Below are 18,630 nucleotides of genomic sequence, written 5' to 3' on the forward strand. Positions count from 1 at the left end.
AGGGATTTTCAGAAAGCTATTCAGAAGTTCCCTGGTGGCCTGGTGGGTTAGGAATCTATTGGCTTTGTCACTGCTGTGGCTTGAGACACAGCTGTGGTGTGGGTTTGATTCCTGGCCTGGAAACCTCTGCATGCCTTGTGCATGGCCAAAAAGAAAAAAAAAAAAAAAAAGAAGAAGTACCTGTTGTAGCTCAGCAGTAATGAACCTGACTAGTATCCAGGAGGATGCGGGTTCGGTCCCTGGCCTTGCTCAGCGGGTTAAGGATCTGGCGTTGCCATGAGCTGTGGTGTAGGTTGCAGACACAGCTCAGATCTAGTGTTGCTGTGGCTGTGGTGTAAACCGACAGCTATAGCTCAGATGCGACCCCTAGCTGGGGAACTTCCATATGCTGTGGGTGCAGCCCTAAAAAAAAAAGAGAAGGGTATTTATTTTGATGTTCATTTATTAAAGTAAAAGATTGGAAACAACCACAGCCATTACAGGAGGATGTAGCTTAGTGAAGTAGCTCTATATGTTTTAATAGGGAAAACTCTCTAAGATATATTAAATTAAAAAGCAAGGTACTGAACAAAAAACATGCATAACAATAATATTCTAAATGCTTGAAATATGTATAATATCTCTGGGCAGAAATGCATTAAACAGGTATATAAATCATTTGCCAGGAAGAGAAACTTTTTGAAAAGTTGGAATCAGGAAGAAAGAGAGGTTTATTACTTTTAATTAGCTATTTGGTATATTTCACATATCATAACGTGTACACAGGCAACCTTTTTAACAACAATTTACATTAAAATTTACATCTGAGATTCTTCTGTTTCTAGCTCAGAATTCTATAGTAAGTTTTCACATGGAGATAAGGACCATGATTTGAGTCATATTATTGTACAGAATGAAGGAAACATTTCATTCTAAATAGCATTGCATCATAATATCTGAGTTTTTAAAAAATTACTCTTGGGGGGCAGGTGGAGCACGCTCACAGCAAGTGAAAGTTACCGAGGCAGCAGGATCTGATGACCTGAGGCATAGCAGTAACAACACAGGATCCTTACCTGCTAGGCCACCAGGGAGCTCCAAAAAAAATTACGTTTTTAAATATCCATGGGAAGACAGAAATATAATCACCAGCATGCTTTTATTGTCCAATAAAATGCTGAGTGAAAAATAGTTTTTGTATACTAAAGGCATACACATTTTTAAAAATTATATTTATTAAGCCAGCATTTTTTTATAAAGAAGCTTTTTTAATTTGAATGTTAAAATACTCAGATGATATGTTACTTTAAACATTTTTTCTTTTGAGAAATTAGCCTTTGTATAGCAAAATGCTGCTGAAAAATTGACATTTCAATTCAGTAGACTATTAGAACGGAACCTTTAAGAAACCATGTAATATCTTTTAATGTTCTTTCCACTTTTCCAGCGGATCCTCTGGTTGGAAGCATAGCCACTCAGTATTTGACCAACAGAGCAGAACATGACAGGATAGCCAGACAGTGGACCAAGAGATACGCAACATAATTCACATAATTTGTATGCAGTGCGAAGGAGCAGAAGGCATCTTCTCACTGTGCTGCAAATCTTTATAGCCTTTACAATACGGACTTCTGTGTATATGTTATACTGATTCTACTCTGCTTTTATCCTTTGGAGACTGGGAGACTCCCCAAAAAGGTAAATGCTATCAAGAGTAGAACTTTGTAGCTGTAGATTAGTTATGTTTAAAACGCCTACTTGCAAGTCTTGCTTCTTTGGGATATCAAAATGTATTTTGTGATGTACTAAGGATACTGGTCCTGAAGTCTACCAAATATTATAGTGCATTTTAGCCTAATTCATTATCTGTATGAAGTTATAAAAGTAGCTGTAGATGACTAGGAATTATGTCATTTGTATTAAACCCAGATCTATTTCTGAGTATGTGGTTCATGCTGTTGTGAAAAATGTTTTACCTTTTACCTTTGTCAGTTTGTAATGAGAGGATTTCCTTTTACCCTTTGTAGCTCAGAGAGCACCTGATGTATCATCTCAAACACAATAAACATGCTCCTGAAGGCATAGTTTCCTGTCGTAATATTTTTAAGTCAGTCTTGTTAGAAGGTGTGTCTGAGATGATTGTTGATGAAATAAAAATGTGGATATGAAGGTTGACTACTAAGGACTAGTACAAATAAATCAGTTATTAAATTGAAAACATTTGAAATCTTATAAATATGTAGCGTTTTTTCCTTTAAGTGCTAATGAGAGAATATATGAGCTTAAACATACAAAACTGGATTTTAAGCCATTGGTCTCAAAAACACATAAAGCTCTACTTTATGGTAAAATAAATTTGAGCTAAAAATAACATGAAATCCTGGCTTACCTGATTTTGTTTCCAAAATGGTGCCTTCTTTTCATCATTGGGCAGGTATTGTCAAATAACTTTAATCTGGTAGCACCTCTGTGTCTTCCATGCGTTTTTTTACTTCTAATCTTCTTCTTGAATTTTCACGGTGTTTTTGGTATGCATTGCTATTCTTATTGTGGCATTTGTCCTGCAGATAGAGCCAGAGGCAGAGTTGAACACAGAAACCCTTGTCTGCCTTGAAGGTAGAATTGAACTCTGGAATAATCCAGTGTGCAGATGTGGCATTATTTCTTAGTTCAAAAAATAGCAAATTTTAAGGGTTTTACACATTATATAAATTACTTATTTCTAGGAGTTCCCCTCGTGGCTCAGTGGTTAACAAATCCGACTAGGAACCATGAGGTTGCGGGTCCGATCCCTGGCCTTGCTCAGTGGGTTAAGGATCCGGCGTTACCATGAGCTATGGTGTAGGTCACAGATGTGGCTCGGATCCCGAGTTGCTGTGGCTGTGGCGTAGGCCAGCAGCTGAACTGCGATTCAACCCCTAGCCTGGGAACCTCCATATGCCACGGGAGTGGCCCAAGAAATGGCAAAAGACAAAAAAAAAAAAAAAAAAATTTACTTATTTCTAGTTGTAATTATTAAAGACTAGATTTCTTGTAGGAGTTAGATTTCTTTTCAATATTCAGATTGGTGAACAGAATATAGTGTTTTTTTCTGTGACTGGGATAGTTATTGGGATAATTCTCTGGTCATGTAGGCAAGGTAACAGAGTACCATCTCAAAATTTAGAGTAGAATTGATTAGCATAAAAATACATTGCTTTAAGATAATAAAGCATTTCTAGTTGTATATACCCTCACTAAGAATAATGGACTCCTACTTGAGTATTTGTCAGCAGAAGTCTTAAATCAGGGTAAAAATAAAGTTACACTTAGATACTTATCTTTCACCTAACCCCTCCCTCCCCACCAAAAAAATCTCTCCACATTACAAAGGTACACCAGATAGGCTTGGGTATATGAAAAGCTCTGAGCCTTAACTATTTTAAATGGTAACTAATCTGTCCTGGAGTTCAAGTCAGTGTGATGAGAATGAGTATCTTTTGTGTAAGCTATAAGGATTTCTACCTATATGAGCTATAGAAAGTAGTTTTTACCAGTATTGTACATTCTACATCCTAGAGTATTAAACTTCTCTACTAGTGCTAGGAAAGATTTCATCATGCCGAATGTCAGAATGTTTGGGAATGCTCTGTTTGCATTTGCTCTCAGCCAGCCTATTTTGCTTACTTGCGGACAGTGTCTGGTACTCACCTGGGGCAAAGTGGAGAGAATTGATGATCTAAAGTACTTGTGGCCCTTCCACAAAGTACCTCTAAGGCCTTAATGTCTTTGAGTTTTATAAGGGTTGAATTTGATTATTTCCCTCTTCTTTATTGGCCCTCAAACTCAGTCATTCTAATATTTTAAAATTTGTTAGGCTTGGGAGTTCCCATTGTGGCGCAGTGGTTAATGAATCCAACTAGGAACCGTGAGGTTACGGGTTCAGTCCCTGGCCTTGCTTATTGGGTTAAGGATCTAGTGTTGCCGTGAGCTGTGGTGTAGGTTGCAGACGCAACTCGGATCCCATGTTGTTGTGGCTCTGGCGTAGGCTGGCGGCTACAGCTCTGATTTGACAGCCTGAGAGCCTCCATATACCGAGGGATCGGCCCAAGAAAAAGGCAAAAAGACAAAAAAAAAAGAAAAGAAAAAATTTGTTACGCTTGTTGTTTTGCAGGGAACAGGTTACAGTTTCAAATGGACTGAAAAATAAGTCACCATTTGGGTTCCTACTACTAGGTTCCCTTAAAACTCTGAAATTTTTTTTTAAATGGTTTTTTTGTTTTTTGTTTTTTTTGTCTTTTGCCATTTCTTGGGCCGCTCCAGTGGCATATGGAGGTTCCCAGGAGAGGGGTCTAATCTGTAGCTGTAGCCATCGGCCTATGCCAGAGCCACAGCAACGCGGGATCCGAGCCACGTCTGCAACCTACACCACAGCTCATGGCAACGCCGGATCCTTAACCACTGAGCAAGGCCAGGGACTGAACCCGCAACCTCATGGTTCCTAGTCGGATTCGTTAACCACTGAGCCACGATGGGAATGCCTGAATTTTTTTTTTTTTTTTTTTTTAATCTTCTGTTGCTGATCTACTTCCAGTTACATGGATGTCTGTCTGTATATAAAGGGGGGGGGGGGCGTTGTTGCCACGATATTTTGCTCTAGATGTAAATTGTGATATTTTAAAAACTTAGACCTTTTTTTCTTCATTAAAAGCAAATTTTATAAGTTACAAGTTCAAAGGTAATTTTGTAAGTATTTAAGAATGGCCATAGCACCATGTATCCTGTTGAGCTCGATCATGTGCCCTCAGAGGAGCCACGCAGTGTACCACCACTACACACTGGGCACCATTTAGTTGCTGGGTGCCTTATCTCATTTAATATCTCTGAAAGAGCTTTAGGAGAGAGACACTCTGATGATTCTCAGTGGACAGAATAAAACTGATTGGTAGACAGGTTAAGTAACTTGCTCCAGATTATACAGCCAGTATGATATGGAGGCACAGCCCCCATTCTTTACCACTAGGCTAAGAGTTTTTGTTTATAGCATCACCATTCATATTGGATATATATGTATGTAAAAGCAGATATACATAGATTAATTGAAAACTTCTGAAAGTTAATCTATAAGATACAGTTTTGCATTTTATTTTATTTAAAAAAATTTTTTTTGGTTTTGCTTTTTAGGGCTACACCCAATGGCATATGGAGGTTCCCAGGCTAGGGGTAGAATCAGAGCTGCAGTTGCCGGCCTGTGCCACAGCCACAGCAATATAGGATCCGAGCCTCATCTGCGACCTACATACACCACAGCTCACAGCAATGCCAGGTCCTTAACCCACTGAGTAAGGCCAGGGATGGAACGCGTAACCTCATGGCTCCTAGTCGGATTCGTTTCCTCTGCGCCACAACGGGAACTCCACAGTTTTGCATTTTAGTCAGCGCTTGCTTTAATCTTCTATTTTAAAGTCTTAAATGAAACTGTACAAAATAAGGCTTTATTAATTATTCCAGAGAATATAAAGTATGTTTATTTATCTTCTGTCTTAGACATTCGTTACAGGAATACTTTTTTAACGTCACTGATTTCCCTTTTTTATTTGGAAAATGAGATAAATGATGTTAATTTAAATGTATTTAACCATGAATCTCATAATAATCACATCAGAAAATTTATATTGATAAATATATTAATCATTTAATAACACCCTTTTTCAAGATAACAAAATGTGTTAGTTATCTGAACTTGCTTTTTTTTTTTAATTAGGAAATCTTAAGGTATCAGGGATAAAATTTGATTTGACCCATGAATAATAAGCATATGTTATTCTTATAAGAACTTTGAAGTGATGTGTACTTGGGGTCAGCCCACTCTTTGTCCAGGTATATTCTTAAAACAATACAAAAAATAACTGCATTGTAAAATTTAGGTCAACTTCAGTCCAGTGGCTCCCTACATAACCTACGTTGTAGTGGTGTTGATGCAGTACATTAACAGTTTTTGGTTGACATTTGTATTGTCTTTGGACAGAATTATGGCATGATTTGAAGCATTAATTATTTTCATAAAACCATTGCAAATTATTTTAAGAGGCTGAGATAATGATTCTGTAATAATTATCCACTTATATTTCAGTTAGTGTCTCCTATTTTAGATAAGTAGAACATATAAATCTATTGTTTCATGTCTAAATTACTTTTTCAAATAATACCCAAATAATAAAAATAATTCATAATTACGTTTTAGTAGATAAACATTATTTGAAACATCAGTTTTTAGTATATAGTTTGTCAACTCTTTTTGGTGAAGTTATTTAGTGATTTAAATGTGTATCGCTGTAGTATATAATGGGATGTTTCTATACAATGGAATGACAGTCCTTTCAAAACTGTTATAAGGTGAATTTTTGAAACTGGATTATAAACTACATTGCCAACAGTGAATAAGTGGTGCTAAAGCCCTGTCAGACAAAATGACCCTAGATGTTAGTAATGAATACATTTAGAGAAGTATAAATTCACTTTAAATCCTTTGTACCTATAGGTTACTTTGTTGAAATCCAGTGAGGCAAAAGCCAGCTATGCAGGTTCACCTAACACAGAACATTAAAAGCTTCTAATTCCTAAAGTTTATCTCAAGCCTAACTCCTTTGGTTACAACTTTCTTTACTATGTGTACCTTTAGTCTGTCAGTCAGGTTCTCTGAGATACCATCTGTACAAACATCAGACATAATAGAAGGAATTCAAGCATGTGCATATTTCCAAGTGCAAGCATCAACCCAGTTGCCCTCCTTGGCAAGAATTCTTTTTTCCTTTTCTTTCTTTTTTTCCTTTGGCTGGGGTTGATGAAGGGGAGGGTGGTTATGTTATAATAATACCACCCTAACTAGCCTCCATTGTGCATTTATTCTACAGATTTTAAGAGTTTGCTAATTGAAGGTCCTTTCAGGCACTGTGATACATGCAGCGATGAGTACATTGTCACAGCCTTAAATAGTTCAGCATTTTCCTGTCCAAATAGATTTTTCCCTGTTCTTAGCAGAGAATACATCTTTGCTGATGTGTATCCATCTTCTATTGAATGAGAAATTAAACAGATGTCCCTACTGATTTAGCTATGAAAATGTTAGTATAATAATTTGGTTAAGTTTTGTCCAATCTATATGATGTTAAACATACTTGATACTGTTTAATGCTTTTAAAATATTCATTGTATGTCTTTCAAACTACTTTGAATACCCAATATCTCTAGCATGCATTTTGATATTTTATCATATTCATTTTAATATACGTATTTCTAGATAGTGAGCTTTTGGAGGATAATATTGGTAGTCCTTGTTTCTCTGTCTCAGTCTGATATGTAACGTGATGTATATCTGTGGAACGGATGGATATTATACCATGTGTGTAATCTTCATAGGGCTATCCAGGGACTGAATGAAGTATAGCACTAATGTCTTTAATTCCTCATCATACTGATTCAGTCCTTTTAAACTTGGTAGGTGCTGGATAGCCCCATTAACTTAAACTGCAAGAGGTAGCAAAGAATAATCTTTGTAATCTACTTAATGTCTGTGGTGCCAAAATTGAGATTGAATTAATGTTGTAATTTCAAATCCTTGAATAAAGCAAAATCCTTTCTGTCCTACAAAATTTACATCATTTCCCACTTATTTTTACCATCCTCTTAATTGATTCATTTCTCCTATTCCTTTTTACTGGTAAAAAGAAAAAAGACAATGGAATACAGATGTCTGCTTACAATATTCTTTTAGGGGAATCTAGGGAAAATGAAAAGTGATAGCCTTTGGGAAAAAAAATGTGCTTAAGAGAGGTATTTTAGGGAAAAGAAACAAGTATACTATGTAGTAGTATGGAGGGGGTAGTCCTGGAGTGTTGAAAGTTAGTCATTGAAATTTATCCATATCTCTTATTTTTTTCTTTTCCACTTCTGTCTTCTGTGAGAAAAGGAAATAGAATAGACTCAAACATGTCCCTTTCTTTATTGCTGCTTGTTATTTCTGTGCCAGTATGTGTAATTGAAAGGCGACTGTGTAAAAGCTCCTTGATTCCATAAGTGGAATTCCAGCTTCTCATTGTATCATGAGTATTTCATAAATCGCCTGAGCAAATTCAGACATGTTTGGCTGCTTAAGCTCCAGGCCTGTCTTACACGGAGAGAGGGGAGAGAGAAACCCTTGGAGTAAAGGGTTATTGAACATTGTTGGACACTAAGAGAAGTCTGATACTCGGTGCAAGGAATGTTAGATTCTCGAGGACTGAGACTGGGTGCTTAGGAGAGGTCTTTATACAAGTATTTCCTGCTTCATCACAGTGATAGAGAAGAGTAATTATGAGGAACACAAGGGTTGAGGGTATAAAGCTACATGCAGGGTTATCACTGGCATGCCTTTCCTGATCCCTTTATTATTTTTAGGAGCACTTTAGCTCTCTGTTGAACTCTTTCCTTGGCCACAAAACTCCAAAATGGTAAAGGTCATTTTAAGTATACATGACAGGTTTTTTTTTTTTTTTTTTTTTTCTGTAGTTTTTTTTTTTTTTTAATGAGCTCCTAGAAATCAAGGATCTAATTAATTTCACTCAGTAACTTAGTCATTGCATACTCTGGCAAGCATTGGTTTAGGTTGCTTAGGATTAGCAGTGAACAAAGCATGCAAAAGTAACTGTTTTTAAGGTGTTTACTTTCCGTTTCAACGCAAGAGACAAAAAAAATTTAAAGGAGTGGATGTGTTGTGTGTGTGTGTGGAGAAAACTAAAGTAGGGTAGGGAAATAAGGAAATAGGAAGTGTATGCTGAGAGGGAGAAAGGGGAGTTTGCAGTGCAGTTATAAGGGATAATTAGAGAAGACCTCACTAGAAAGATGAGCCAAGAGCTAAAGATAAGCCACTTGAGGGAAAGAGAATTCTGGATGAAAAGACCCTGGTGCAGACTTGGTGAGGAGGGTGAGAGAGAGCCCGGTTAGAGATGCTGATGACTTGGATCTGGGTGGCATTAGTATAGGTAGTAAATGGATCAGAATTCTGGTTGAAGGCAGCTAATAAGATTTGCTGATAGATTTTAACTATGTGGTGTGAACAAGGAGTCAAAGTTGGGCACCTGAGCCAACTAGAAGGTTATGGTTGCAGTTAATTAAGGTGAGGAACCCGAGGGTAGAGCAAGAATGGAGAAAGATGAAGAGCTTCATTTTTGACAGACGAAGTTTGAGATGCCTGTTAAACATGCAAATGAAAGTGTCAGAGCGGTGGAACAAATCTGGAATTGAGGGATTATTTCTGAGCCAGGGACATACATCTGGGACCCCTGAGTGGATAGGTGATATTTACAGCCATGAGACTGAATGAGATCATCAAGGAAATGAGTGCTGCTAGAGAAGAAAGAAGTCTGGGCACTCTAGCATTTAGAAGCTGCCGAAATGAAGAATCGGCCAAGGAATCCAGGAAAGAAGCAATCAGAGAAGTAAAAGGAAAACCCCAGAAAGAGCAAAGGGACCTGAAAAGGAAGTGAAGTGTTTCATGGAATTGGGAATAGTCTACAGCTTTGAGGAGCCGATGAGTCAACTAAGATGTGGGACTGAAATGGCAATTCTGTTCAGCAACCAATAGTTGGTGGTCATTGTTAGCTTCTACAGGCAGTTTTGTTGGGAGTCATGAAATCAAAAGCTCTGTTGGAGTAGGTACCAAAGCTAATGGAGAAGAATATAGACTTCTGACAATTTTGCGATAGAGAAATGGGGAGTAGTTGGACTTCTGTTTTTGTTTTGTTGTTTGTTTTTTTTTAAGATGTGGGAAAATTACATTGTATGTTGATGGGAAAGATAAACAGGGAGAAATGGATGAGTAAGGCAGAGAAGGAGTGTCCTAGAGAAAAATTAACTTGCTGCACTGTTTACTGAGGGTGATTCCAAAACTCTCTGAGCTTCCCTTGAACTTTTCTCTCTCTTCCCGACTAGACTGGAAGATCTTGGGAAACATAGAATCCCCACTTGAAGCAGTATTGGCCTTCACCAAACACTTGAACTCTCCTAGTCAGGCAGAAGGAGATGCAATCTAGCACACAAGTGAAGTGGTTGTCCTCTGCTGACAATTTGACATCTCATCCTATCCATAGTGAACAGGAGAACAAGCAGAGGATGAGGGGATGGTCCAGGCTGGAGGGTAGATGGAGAGTGGGAAGTGCTCGTGTGGCTTCTACTGCACCTTAGAATAGGAAGTGATTACTGGCTGAAAGGGAGGATGAGAGAACCAGAGCTCATGTGTCGGCTTCCTCTGTGTTTGAGAGAGTGGTCGTTTATGGTTGAGAGAATAAATGGTTAAGTGAATTATTTACCCATTCACTTGTGCAGAGTGATTGTGTAGATGGGCCTTCGATTTTGTAGTTGCATATTAATAATAAACAAGTAATTAAAATTCCCATAGCATTTGGGATGGCTCTTTTGCATCAAGTACGGTTAGCAATTGTTGACTTGAATCTTAAGCCCCTTAGCATTCTTTCCTTCGAGTGATTTTCTTTGATGTTGAAGACTCTACCATGACACCAATTTTAACTAGATTTAAGAGTTTAAATCAATAAATTTAAGTATTCATTGTTAACTAATACTGCCCTAAATGCTAGAAATGGAAGAAACGTTTCCCAAAGAGCTCATCATAATCTAGTCCAAAAAGGAGATGTCTTAGGTAAGCACAGAGAGCTTTCAGGAAAATGGCTTATCAGAAAGCTTTCTTGGAGTTCCCACTGTGGCCCAGTGGAATAGGAATCTGATTGCAGTGGCTTGGGTGGTTATGGAGGGGCAGTTTTGATCCTTGGCCCAGGAACTGCCATATGCTTCGGGTGCAGCCATTAAAAAATTCAAAAAGAGAAAATCTCTTCTTGCCCATTCAGATGATTCTAGAAAACAGAACAGTGTTTATCCCAGGTCTGCTTTGTGGACATGGTGATGCCAACTCCTTTTTCCCTGACTTCTACCCCTAGTTCTGTGGTAAGACACTCCCAGTTCCAGGCCTTCCATCCCCTTTACTCAGGAAGGAGGGAATTTGAAGGGCAAGTTTCTTTTCCAGAGACCCCATGGGGCAGTGAGCTAATGACCAGAGCTCTTTCTTACCTTCTACAATGTTTCCCTTCCCCAGATACTGTCCTGACTTCTGCTTCCCAAGGTTCATACCTGAGAAGTGGGTCATCTTTTAGCTTATTTTCTATGAAAACCTAGTCAGAGACAGACCCAAATCATAATTGGCTCAACCACTTAATTTTGCTTAGAGAATCAAGGGTTGACAGATACTTGGTTAACCTTTGTCCCTGGTTGAGTCTTGCTAAACAGTACTGACCTGGTGTAATAATTGCACATTTAAACCCAACTATTCTGGAGTTCCCGTAGTGGCTCAGTGGTTAACGAATCCGATTAGGAACCATGAGGTTGCAGGTTTGATCCCTGGCCTTGCTCAGTGGGTTAAGGATCCGGTGTTGCCATGAGCTGTGGTGTAGGTTACAGATGCGGCTCAGATCCCGTGTTGCTGTGGATCTGGCGTAGGCCAGCCAGCTACAGCTCTGATTCGACCCCTGGCCTGGGAACCTCCATATGCCATGGGAGTGGCCCTAGAAAAGGCAAAAAAGACAACAACAACAAAAAAACCCAACTATTCTAATTATCTTAATTTAAATAGGGTTGACTCCTTTTTGTTAGTTTAAATTAATCAAAACAGTGGTCTTTAGAATATCTGCATTATACAGGCTGATAGTTGCTGTATTTTTATCTTTTTTCTGAAGGACATTATGTTTTGATTCTATTCTCTCTTTTCCAGTCCTAGGTCTAATTCAGAAGCCTTTTAAGTTGTCCTCTTGTCCATACAAAGGACTCTGACCTATTCTTGCTGCTACTATCACATTGAACTTCCCAGAGTAAGCACATTCCCTGCTCAGAAGCTTGAGTGCTGGCCCACTGTCTTCAGAATAAAGTTCAAACTCCTTTAGAAGCCCAGCTTTCTGTCATGACATCATTATGCTCCCATGAGGAAGCAACATCTATTTCAGTAGTAGGTTCAGATGTACTTGTTTTTGGTAAAAAATACCAGTCATTCTTGCCAATGGCAGCAGTTCCATCTATCACTTAAAAATATTTTCTCAGAGAAATAGCAATAGTGACTCATTGAGAAAACTTCCTTAATCTTCTGACTTTCTTCAAGGGTTTCTGCTCATAGGACTACAATTCTTTGATGCTCTGACATTTTTATAATTTCTTTTACTACTAACAGTTCAAAGTATTGATGCATGTAACCTTGTTGCTGGCTGTGTTAAGTTTCAAGCATCAGAAAATGGATTGCTTAAGATAGTTTGCTAGGCATACCAGTATTTGAAATCTGAATTGATATACTTGGTGCTTCAAGACAGATGGTGCATTGCTTCTGTGCCGAAGAGCATTTGGCAGTGCTGAAATTAAGCCTTCTGTTCAGTCCAGAATAGTTCAGTGATGAGTGGGCAACTTTGTACATTTTTTTTTAATCTTGCTGAATTTGAGTATTTGGAAATGTTTTAGCTTACATATTAACTATATGTAGGCACCTTCATAGAATGTCATTACAAGTGTAGGCAAGTACATAATCACTGGATAAGCACTGTAGATCAGTTTGGCATATGGCACCACTTGTTTGTATTTTCATCATAGTGATATGTTTCTAGTAGGATTAACAAGTATTCGGTCACGTTTAAACATGGGCACAAAACTTCCCGTGTTTAAACTGTTAGCTAGGCTAATGCTGGTTAAAATCAAATGGAAGGGTTTTCAGTGTCATTGAAGTGAGTCTGAAGGAGCAGAGGTTTTTAAGTCTCATGTTGATCATCTCTCCTCAGTTTCATTTTAATCCCCTGATTAACACCTCTCTTCCTACAATAGCATTTCCTTATCTAAGCCCTGGCTGGAAGATGACAATGAATAGCATCTCTAAAGCCCTGATTTTATTAAAATTAGAAATTGTTTTGTATTCTTTTTGACTTGCAGCTTGTTAAAACTTTCTTAGTGATTAGCCAGAAATGTATTTTCTCTCCATGTGTTTTCAAAGTAGGATTTATGTAATTCTGTGGTTATCATTAGGGGAAGAAGAGGTGTTAGGATGCCAAAAGCCCACAACGTGAGAACTCCAGTGGGGACGTGTGAAGATAAACAGCAAAAGCACCATCATCCTGCAGTTGGTTGTGGGTTATGTTGGTGAAGGATGTTGGTGGTTGATTTCAGAGAGGGTACTGCAATGTGGAGAAAACGTCCATCCTGTTTAAGCTTTGAGAAAAGGTTTACTCCTGTGACCTGGGGTCAAAATATTGTATTGCCTGCTTTTATAATGCTGGAAGGATAAAGAGATCAATAAAAAGTTTGCTCAGATTCTGTTAAGTCAGACTTGTCTCTGTTTTTTTCTACATTTCCAGGGAAGCAAAGATCACAAAGGCCGGGAGAGACTGTATTAGTATTAATTCCATAATGTTCCTATGAGTTCTTTTTCTGACAATAAATATATTGTGCACAGGTATTCAGACCACTTCTCTAGATTCATTTCATGTAACACATCTATGGACTGATCTCGTAAGAGGCACCTCTTCTTTAGCATCTACAACTTGGAACGTGTCTGGAAGACTCAGTTTCTGTCTGCTGCATAGAGGCCACCCTGGGACAGTGGAACTAGAAGAGTGACTTAGGAGGACACATACGCATAACCCAAATGACTGATGGCTTCTCTGAAAATCTCTGCATTCTGTTTATTTAGTACAGTGGGGATAGTATTTTAGCTCTAATCCCGGATCCTATCCAGGAATCTTTAAAATCACCACATCCAAAATAAAATGTATCATCGAGTAAGGTAGATAATACACATGTATGAAAACTAACTACCAAGAGTTGCCACCTGATGTATTTTGACACTTTGTCTTGAGCGAAATGAATATATGGAGATCATGACTTTTAAATTTTAGTTGTATTATCACTCAAAATAATTAAAGGTCATTGATGTAGCACAACAGTTTCTTTATGAGTAAAACACTCCAATAGTAATTATTTCAATTCTGACTCTTGGGTTTTAGCCTTCTGAACTCTAGAGCCAAAATAGTTTAATTAATTCAACTACCAGCCTATTTATGATAGAGTAAGCTTTCAGATTTCTTATGTGCTGTCTTATTCTATAGGTAGGATTTTTTTTTTTTTTTTTTAGCTTCTCTAGGCCCGAATTTTCTCACTTATATAATTGAACAAAAAACAAGGAACAACACTGCAGAAATGTGATGAGAAAATTCTGTTTAGTAGTAAAACAGTGGGCAGTGTCAAGTATCTCTGGAAAGACTTTTTTTTCTAATAGTAAAACAACACTGTTGCAAATTGTATGGATAATTATGTTTGAGTGCAGCATGAAGCTTCACTATTAGAACATTGTTTTTGCTTGTGCTAATAGGTTGTGTCGCATCTTTTTTTGTTGTTTTTTGTTTGTTTGTTTTTGTCTCTGGGCTCTGAAGACTGAAGTTTACTATTAATTGCCAAGAAGTACATATGTAAGTATATTCCTTTTTTTTTTAATTTAGCAAGCCAATAATGGATACATATTTATGTGAGAGTATTTGATTACATAATTAGGCAATGTAGCTGCCATAAGATTTTCCAGGATTTTACGCTTGAGAGCTGGCCTGGTCTAGTCATTTCTAGGTGATTCTTGTGATTCCTAGACAAAAATGAAAGAGTGCTGGAATTAAAGAATTTAGAGTCTTTCTGGGTATGATAGAAACAAACTCATGCTCATTCAGCTCTAGAGAAAAATCACACATTTCCTAATCCTTGGGGTTCCTTTTAATTCCATGTAAGATGCTTACACTTTTTTCCTTTTTTGTTCCTTTTTCTTTCTTCTCTCCCCTCCCCCCCTCCACCCCACCAGAAGAGGTGTGGTGAAAGGGTCTGTCAGAACCAGAGGCTTATAAGCACACAGCAGTATAAAATAAACTCTTTATTCCAGCTTCCAGAATTCATCCTCTTCAACCTTTCCTGTTCGCTGGAATAATGAAGCCATTAAACAGTGGTATCAAGAAGTCTCATCCAGTGGTTAACGCTCAGTAGAGAACAAGGAATCAGGCAGGTGCAGATCAAGTAGACTATCTGCATGTAGTCCTTCCCACTTTCACCAAAATGAAGGGTGGGGTGGGGGGAGGAGACAAAATTTAAATTTGTTATAGCAGATCTGATGTGATGGTGACAATCTTCCAATGAATATTTATTTTAATTTAAATAGTCACATGTTAAAGTATATTGGTGTCAAATTTATTTCCTCCTAAGGCCGCTCAACATTTATTTCTTATAGTCTTTGGAAAGGATAGAGAGGAAACACAGAGTCACAGTAGACACTTGTGAAAGTTAAGTGTAATAGGACATTTTATTTTACATTTTTACTCCAAAGTAAAGGCAGTATATTAAATGAGTAGGTTTAGATAAATGTTTAGTGATGTGCCAAAAAGCTTACACATGCATTTGCTTACAGAAACTTGCCCTCTGGATTTAATAAAATTCTAACCACAAAGAGGTACAAAAGTCATGGGATGTACTGAAAAAGCTAGAAAAGTTAACTTTCCCCGTGTTTCCTTCCTTTACCTCCCTTTCTCCACCGCTATCCTTGCTTGCATTCATTGTAGAAAAAAAGAGCAGGTGACCACAGTTATGTTATTCCTTTAAACTGAATCAGAAGGGGGTTTTCTGGGAATTCCCACATGTGCAATGCTACTCCCACCTGTGTCATCCCGTAACTTTTGATTAAATGTTTGGAAAATTAGCCAGTATTTTCAATTAAACAAGCAAAAATTTAAATATACAGCAGTGTAGCTTTGTTATTTAATCTGAATATTTTCTTAATACCTAAAGACCAAAAGGTGCTTTTGCTTTTCTCTGCTCCAGCCAGAACTGTGGAGTTATTTGGGGGGTGGATGGTACTTCATAGCACACCATAAATCTCCACTAGATGTCAGTGTGTCACCAAATGAAACACGCTGCAGACCTGTTCTTCAAACGGTGGAAGTGTGAACACTATAATTTTTTATTAACCAGAATGATACAGAGAAATTATTTGTCCTAATGAATACTAGTATAAAAGAAATCTTGTAAAAATCTAGGACCTCTCATCTGAGGATTTCAAAATGCTTGACTTGTGTTCTGGTTTTTGCCACAATATCCCCAAAGAGAATGCAAATACTCATTTTTCATTTTGCAGTAAATTAACCTGAAGTGCAAGGGGACAAAATGATTGGCTCAAGATTGCACAGATGACATCTGATGGATCCAGGTTGCTATTTCTGCCAGCACCTACTCTACCTAAACAGCACTGCTGCCCCTTTGGCATGGAAAGTTGTATTTAGATGCAGATGCCCTTCATTTCTCATTAACCACTTTGCCTAAAAAAAACAAGCTCAAGAAAAGTGGAATAGTAATTAAGAATGATTGAAATTATTGATTCAATTAGTATGGGGATGTTTAAGGTGTAACTTAAAGATTTTTAGAAACATTGCACAAAGCAAATGTGCTAACCAACCTAGACTATAACACCTGTATTTTACCTGTGCTGTTTTACAGATGGTGAACTCAGACCAATGTTAGCCTTGTCTTAGCCATGTGCTCAAGTGCAGAAGAAAGGCAGTTGCAATTTGGTCTATAAGGTTGAAGCCCTTGGGTATTTGGGGATTATGGGGCATTTTGCATTTTTAGGTTTTACACTATGATTTTCTTAAAAAGAAGTATACATACAATCTGGTATATTAGGATTTAAATCAAAATTGTGTATACAGCTTGCAACTGTTTAAATTATGTTTGTGGATAAAGATTAAAAGAATACACAAAACTTTAGGGTGGTGGGATTATGGGTAAATTTAATCCTTCCCTTTATGTGGTAATATTGCTTTTAAAATAAAAAGAGAAAAATGGTTTTTCTTTTATTGTGTTGTAGAAATTTCCCACAATCTCAGCTTTGAGGGGCTTGTTTCTTATCAATGAAGTACATTGTAAACAATTGAAGTTTGAGAAGGTTTGGTTTGTTTATTTCAGATGTTTTCGTTTAATCATAGAAACCAAGGTTAAACTGACAGAATTACAGGGTCATATTTTTGAACTTTACTGTGAATTTGAAGTGAAGATAAATGATTGCCCCAATCCCAGCAGGCTGTGTGCTGTAGTGTTTAGTGCATTGTCAATGTTCATACTGATGAAGTATGTAATAAATGGAGCTCTCTTCACTTTATATTTTCATTTGAAGTGGTACAAGTTTAAAAGAGTTGCCAGTAAAGTTCAAGAGATTTTCAAAATTAAAAATTATAAAAGTTACGGATTTTGCATGCTCAGAATTGTTTTGATTCAGAATTTGTATTTATCAAATCATGCATGGATCAAGTTGAAGTATAAAACATTTCACATATGTGAAAAAAAAACTTGTGCTTCTATGTTTCATTTCAGTAATAACAGTGTGGCCACCACTGAATTATGTATAAAAACTTCATGAGCAAAAATAAAACTTAACCAATTTATCAGTGATTAGCTGTTGCAGAAGTTGGGTGTGTGTATCAGGATTGCCTAGAAAACTTAAAAACCATCTATGTTTCCCTGCCACCATCTCCCATCCCGGTAATCACGGATTTCCAGAATTGGTGGTGCGGTGGGTGGGTGGAGGATGCAAGAGTGTTCAATTCCAGGGCTTTTCAGGGTGCTGCAGTGTACTGGTGCCTGCAGGACCTTCCAAGTCACTCCCACCCCGGGTGAATACTCAGTTTGAGTCCTTCGCTGCTGGAGCCGCTAAAACACCTTGAATACTGGGCTCATAGTTGGCTAGTTATTAGATAATTGAAACAAATCTAGCTGATAGGTTATGGAAATGATCAGACTCCCATTTGGAGGTGAATTCTTTGTTCAGTCAATTCTGGGTAAATAGGGAAAGAATCTGGATGGAACACCAGGACCACCTCAGCCTCCCTCTTATCTGATTTGTAGCATATCAAAAACTCCAGCTCTCACAAAACTTATTCTCTAGGTTCTCACTGTGCCTCGAATCCCACCATTAGATTCATTCTTGAGCTTAAAATTACAAGCATCTCCAGAAATCTTTTCTTTTTAATACTGGTATTACAGGAATTAGTAACATGGGTTGAGTTTTATCAGCCTTATCAGTGACTATACACTGCATCACACTGGCTCAGAAAATCATTCCTCACCCCTGAGCTAAAGCAAATTAGGTAAATAGGGATTTTGATAAGGGAAAGAGTGAAAAGAAGCCCAGAGCACTCTAACTACTGTTGGAGAGATGGGGCAGGAGGGGCAGGGGCTGGCTGCCTAAGGGAGTACCCTCCAGGAGCACAGAGATCAGTTAACCAAAAGGCAGACTGAGTGTAGGGCTGAGGCAGCAGTCTGCATTCCAAACTCCCAAGTGAAGTCCATGCTGCTGGGGGGGTGGGGTGGGGTGAGGGGGTAGGAGGAACTTCATCTTCTTTTCACCTGTCTACAGCAGGTGCTATACCCAGCACACAGGGGACCATTAGACCAGAGGTCCTTGTTGCACTTGAGTGAAACTGAGAATCACCTGGAGCGCCTATTAAAGCAAATTCCTGAGCCCTGCCTCATAGATATTGCTTCAATAGGTGAGGATCGCCAGAGTTTGCCTGACTG

General features: G+C 38.0%; 1 protein-coding gene and 1 long non-coding RNA gene across 7 annotated transcripts in view; both read left to right on the plus strand.

Annotated features, from left to right (window-relative positions):
- UBE2E3 (ubiquitin conjugating enzyme E2 E3) overlaps positions 1 to 2,061 on the plus strand; it is a 91,077-nt gene extending 89,016 nt beyond the window's left edge. For all 5 annotated transcript variants that reach the window (XM_021076034.2, XM_021076031.2, XM_021076032.2 and 2 more), the window contains exon 6: positions 1,427 to 2,061. In XM_021076034.2, coding sequence (XP_020931693.1) covers positions 1,427 to 1,524 — 98 coding nt within the window. In that variant the 3' untranslated portion in view covers positions 1,525 to 2,061. The remainder of the gene's footprint in view (positions 1 to 1,426) is intronic.
- A 7,646-nt stretch (positions 2,062 to 9,707) lies between these two features.
- On the plus strand, positions 9,708 to 17,505 carry LOC146396024 (uncharacterized). 2 transcript variants are annotated; one of them, XR_014829857.1, is made up of 2 exons: positions 9,708 to 14,498; positions 16,196 to 17,505. It is a non-coding gene; the product is annotated as an uncharacterized LOC146396024 (long non-coding RNA). The 2 variants fall into 2 exon arrangements; XR_014829858.1 differs by having other exon boundaries at positions 11,635 to 14,498; positions 14,954 to 17,505.
- The last annotated feature ends 1,125 nt before the right edge of the window (positions 17,506 to 18,630 follow it).

Source organism: Sus scrofa, chromosome 15 (genome assembly GCF_054392235.1).
Source record: "Sus scrofa isolate SSC_HxYL_T2T_F1_AM1 chromosome 15, Sscrofa_HxYL_maternal_Yorkshire_Landrace_v2.0, whole genome shotgun sequence".
In the NCBI taxonomy this organism is placed as follows: Eukaryota; Metazoa; Chordata; class Mammalia; order Artiodactyla; family Suidae; genus Sus; species Sus scrofa.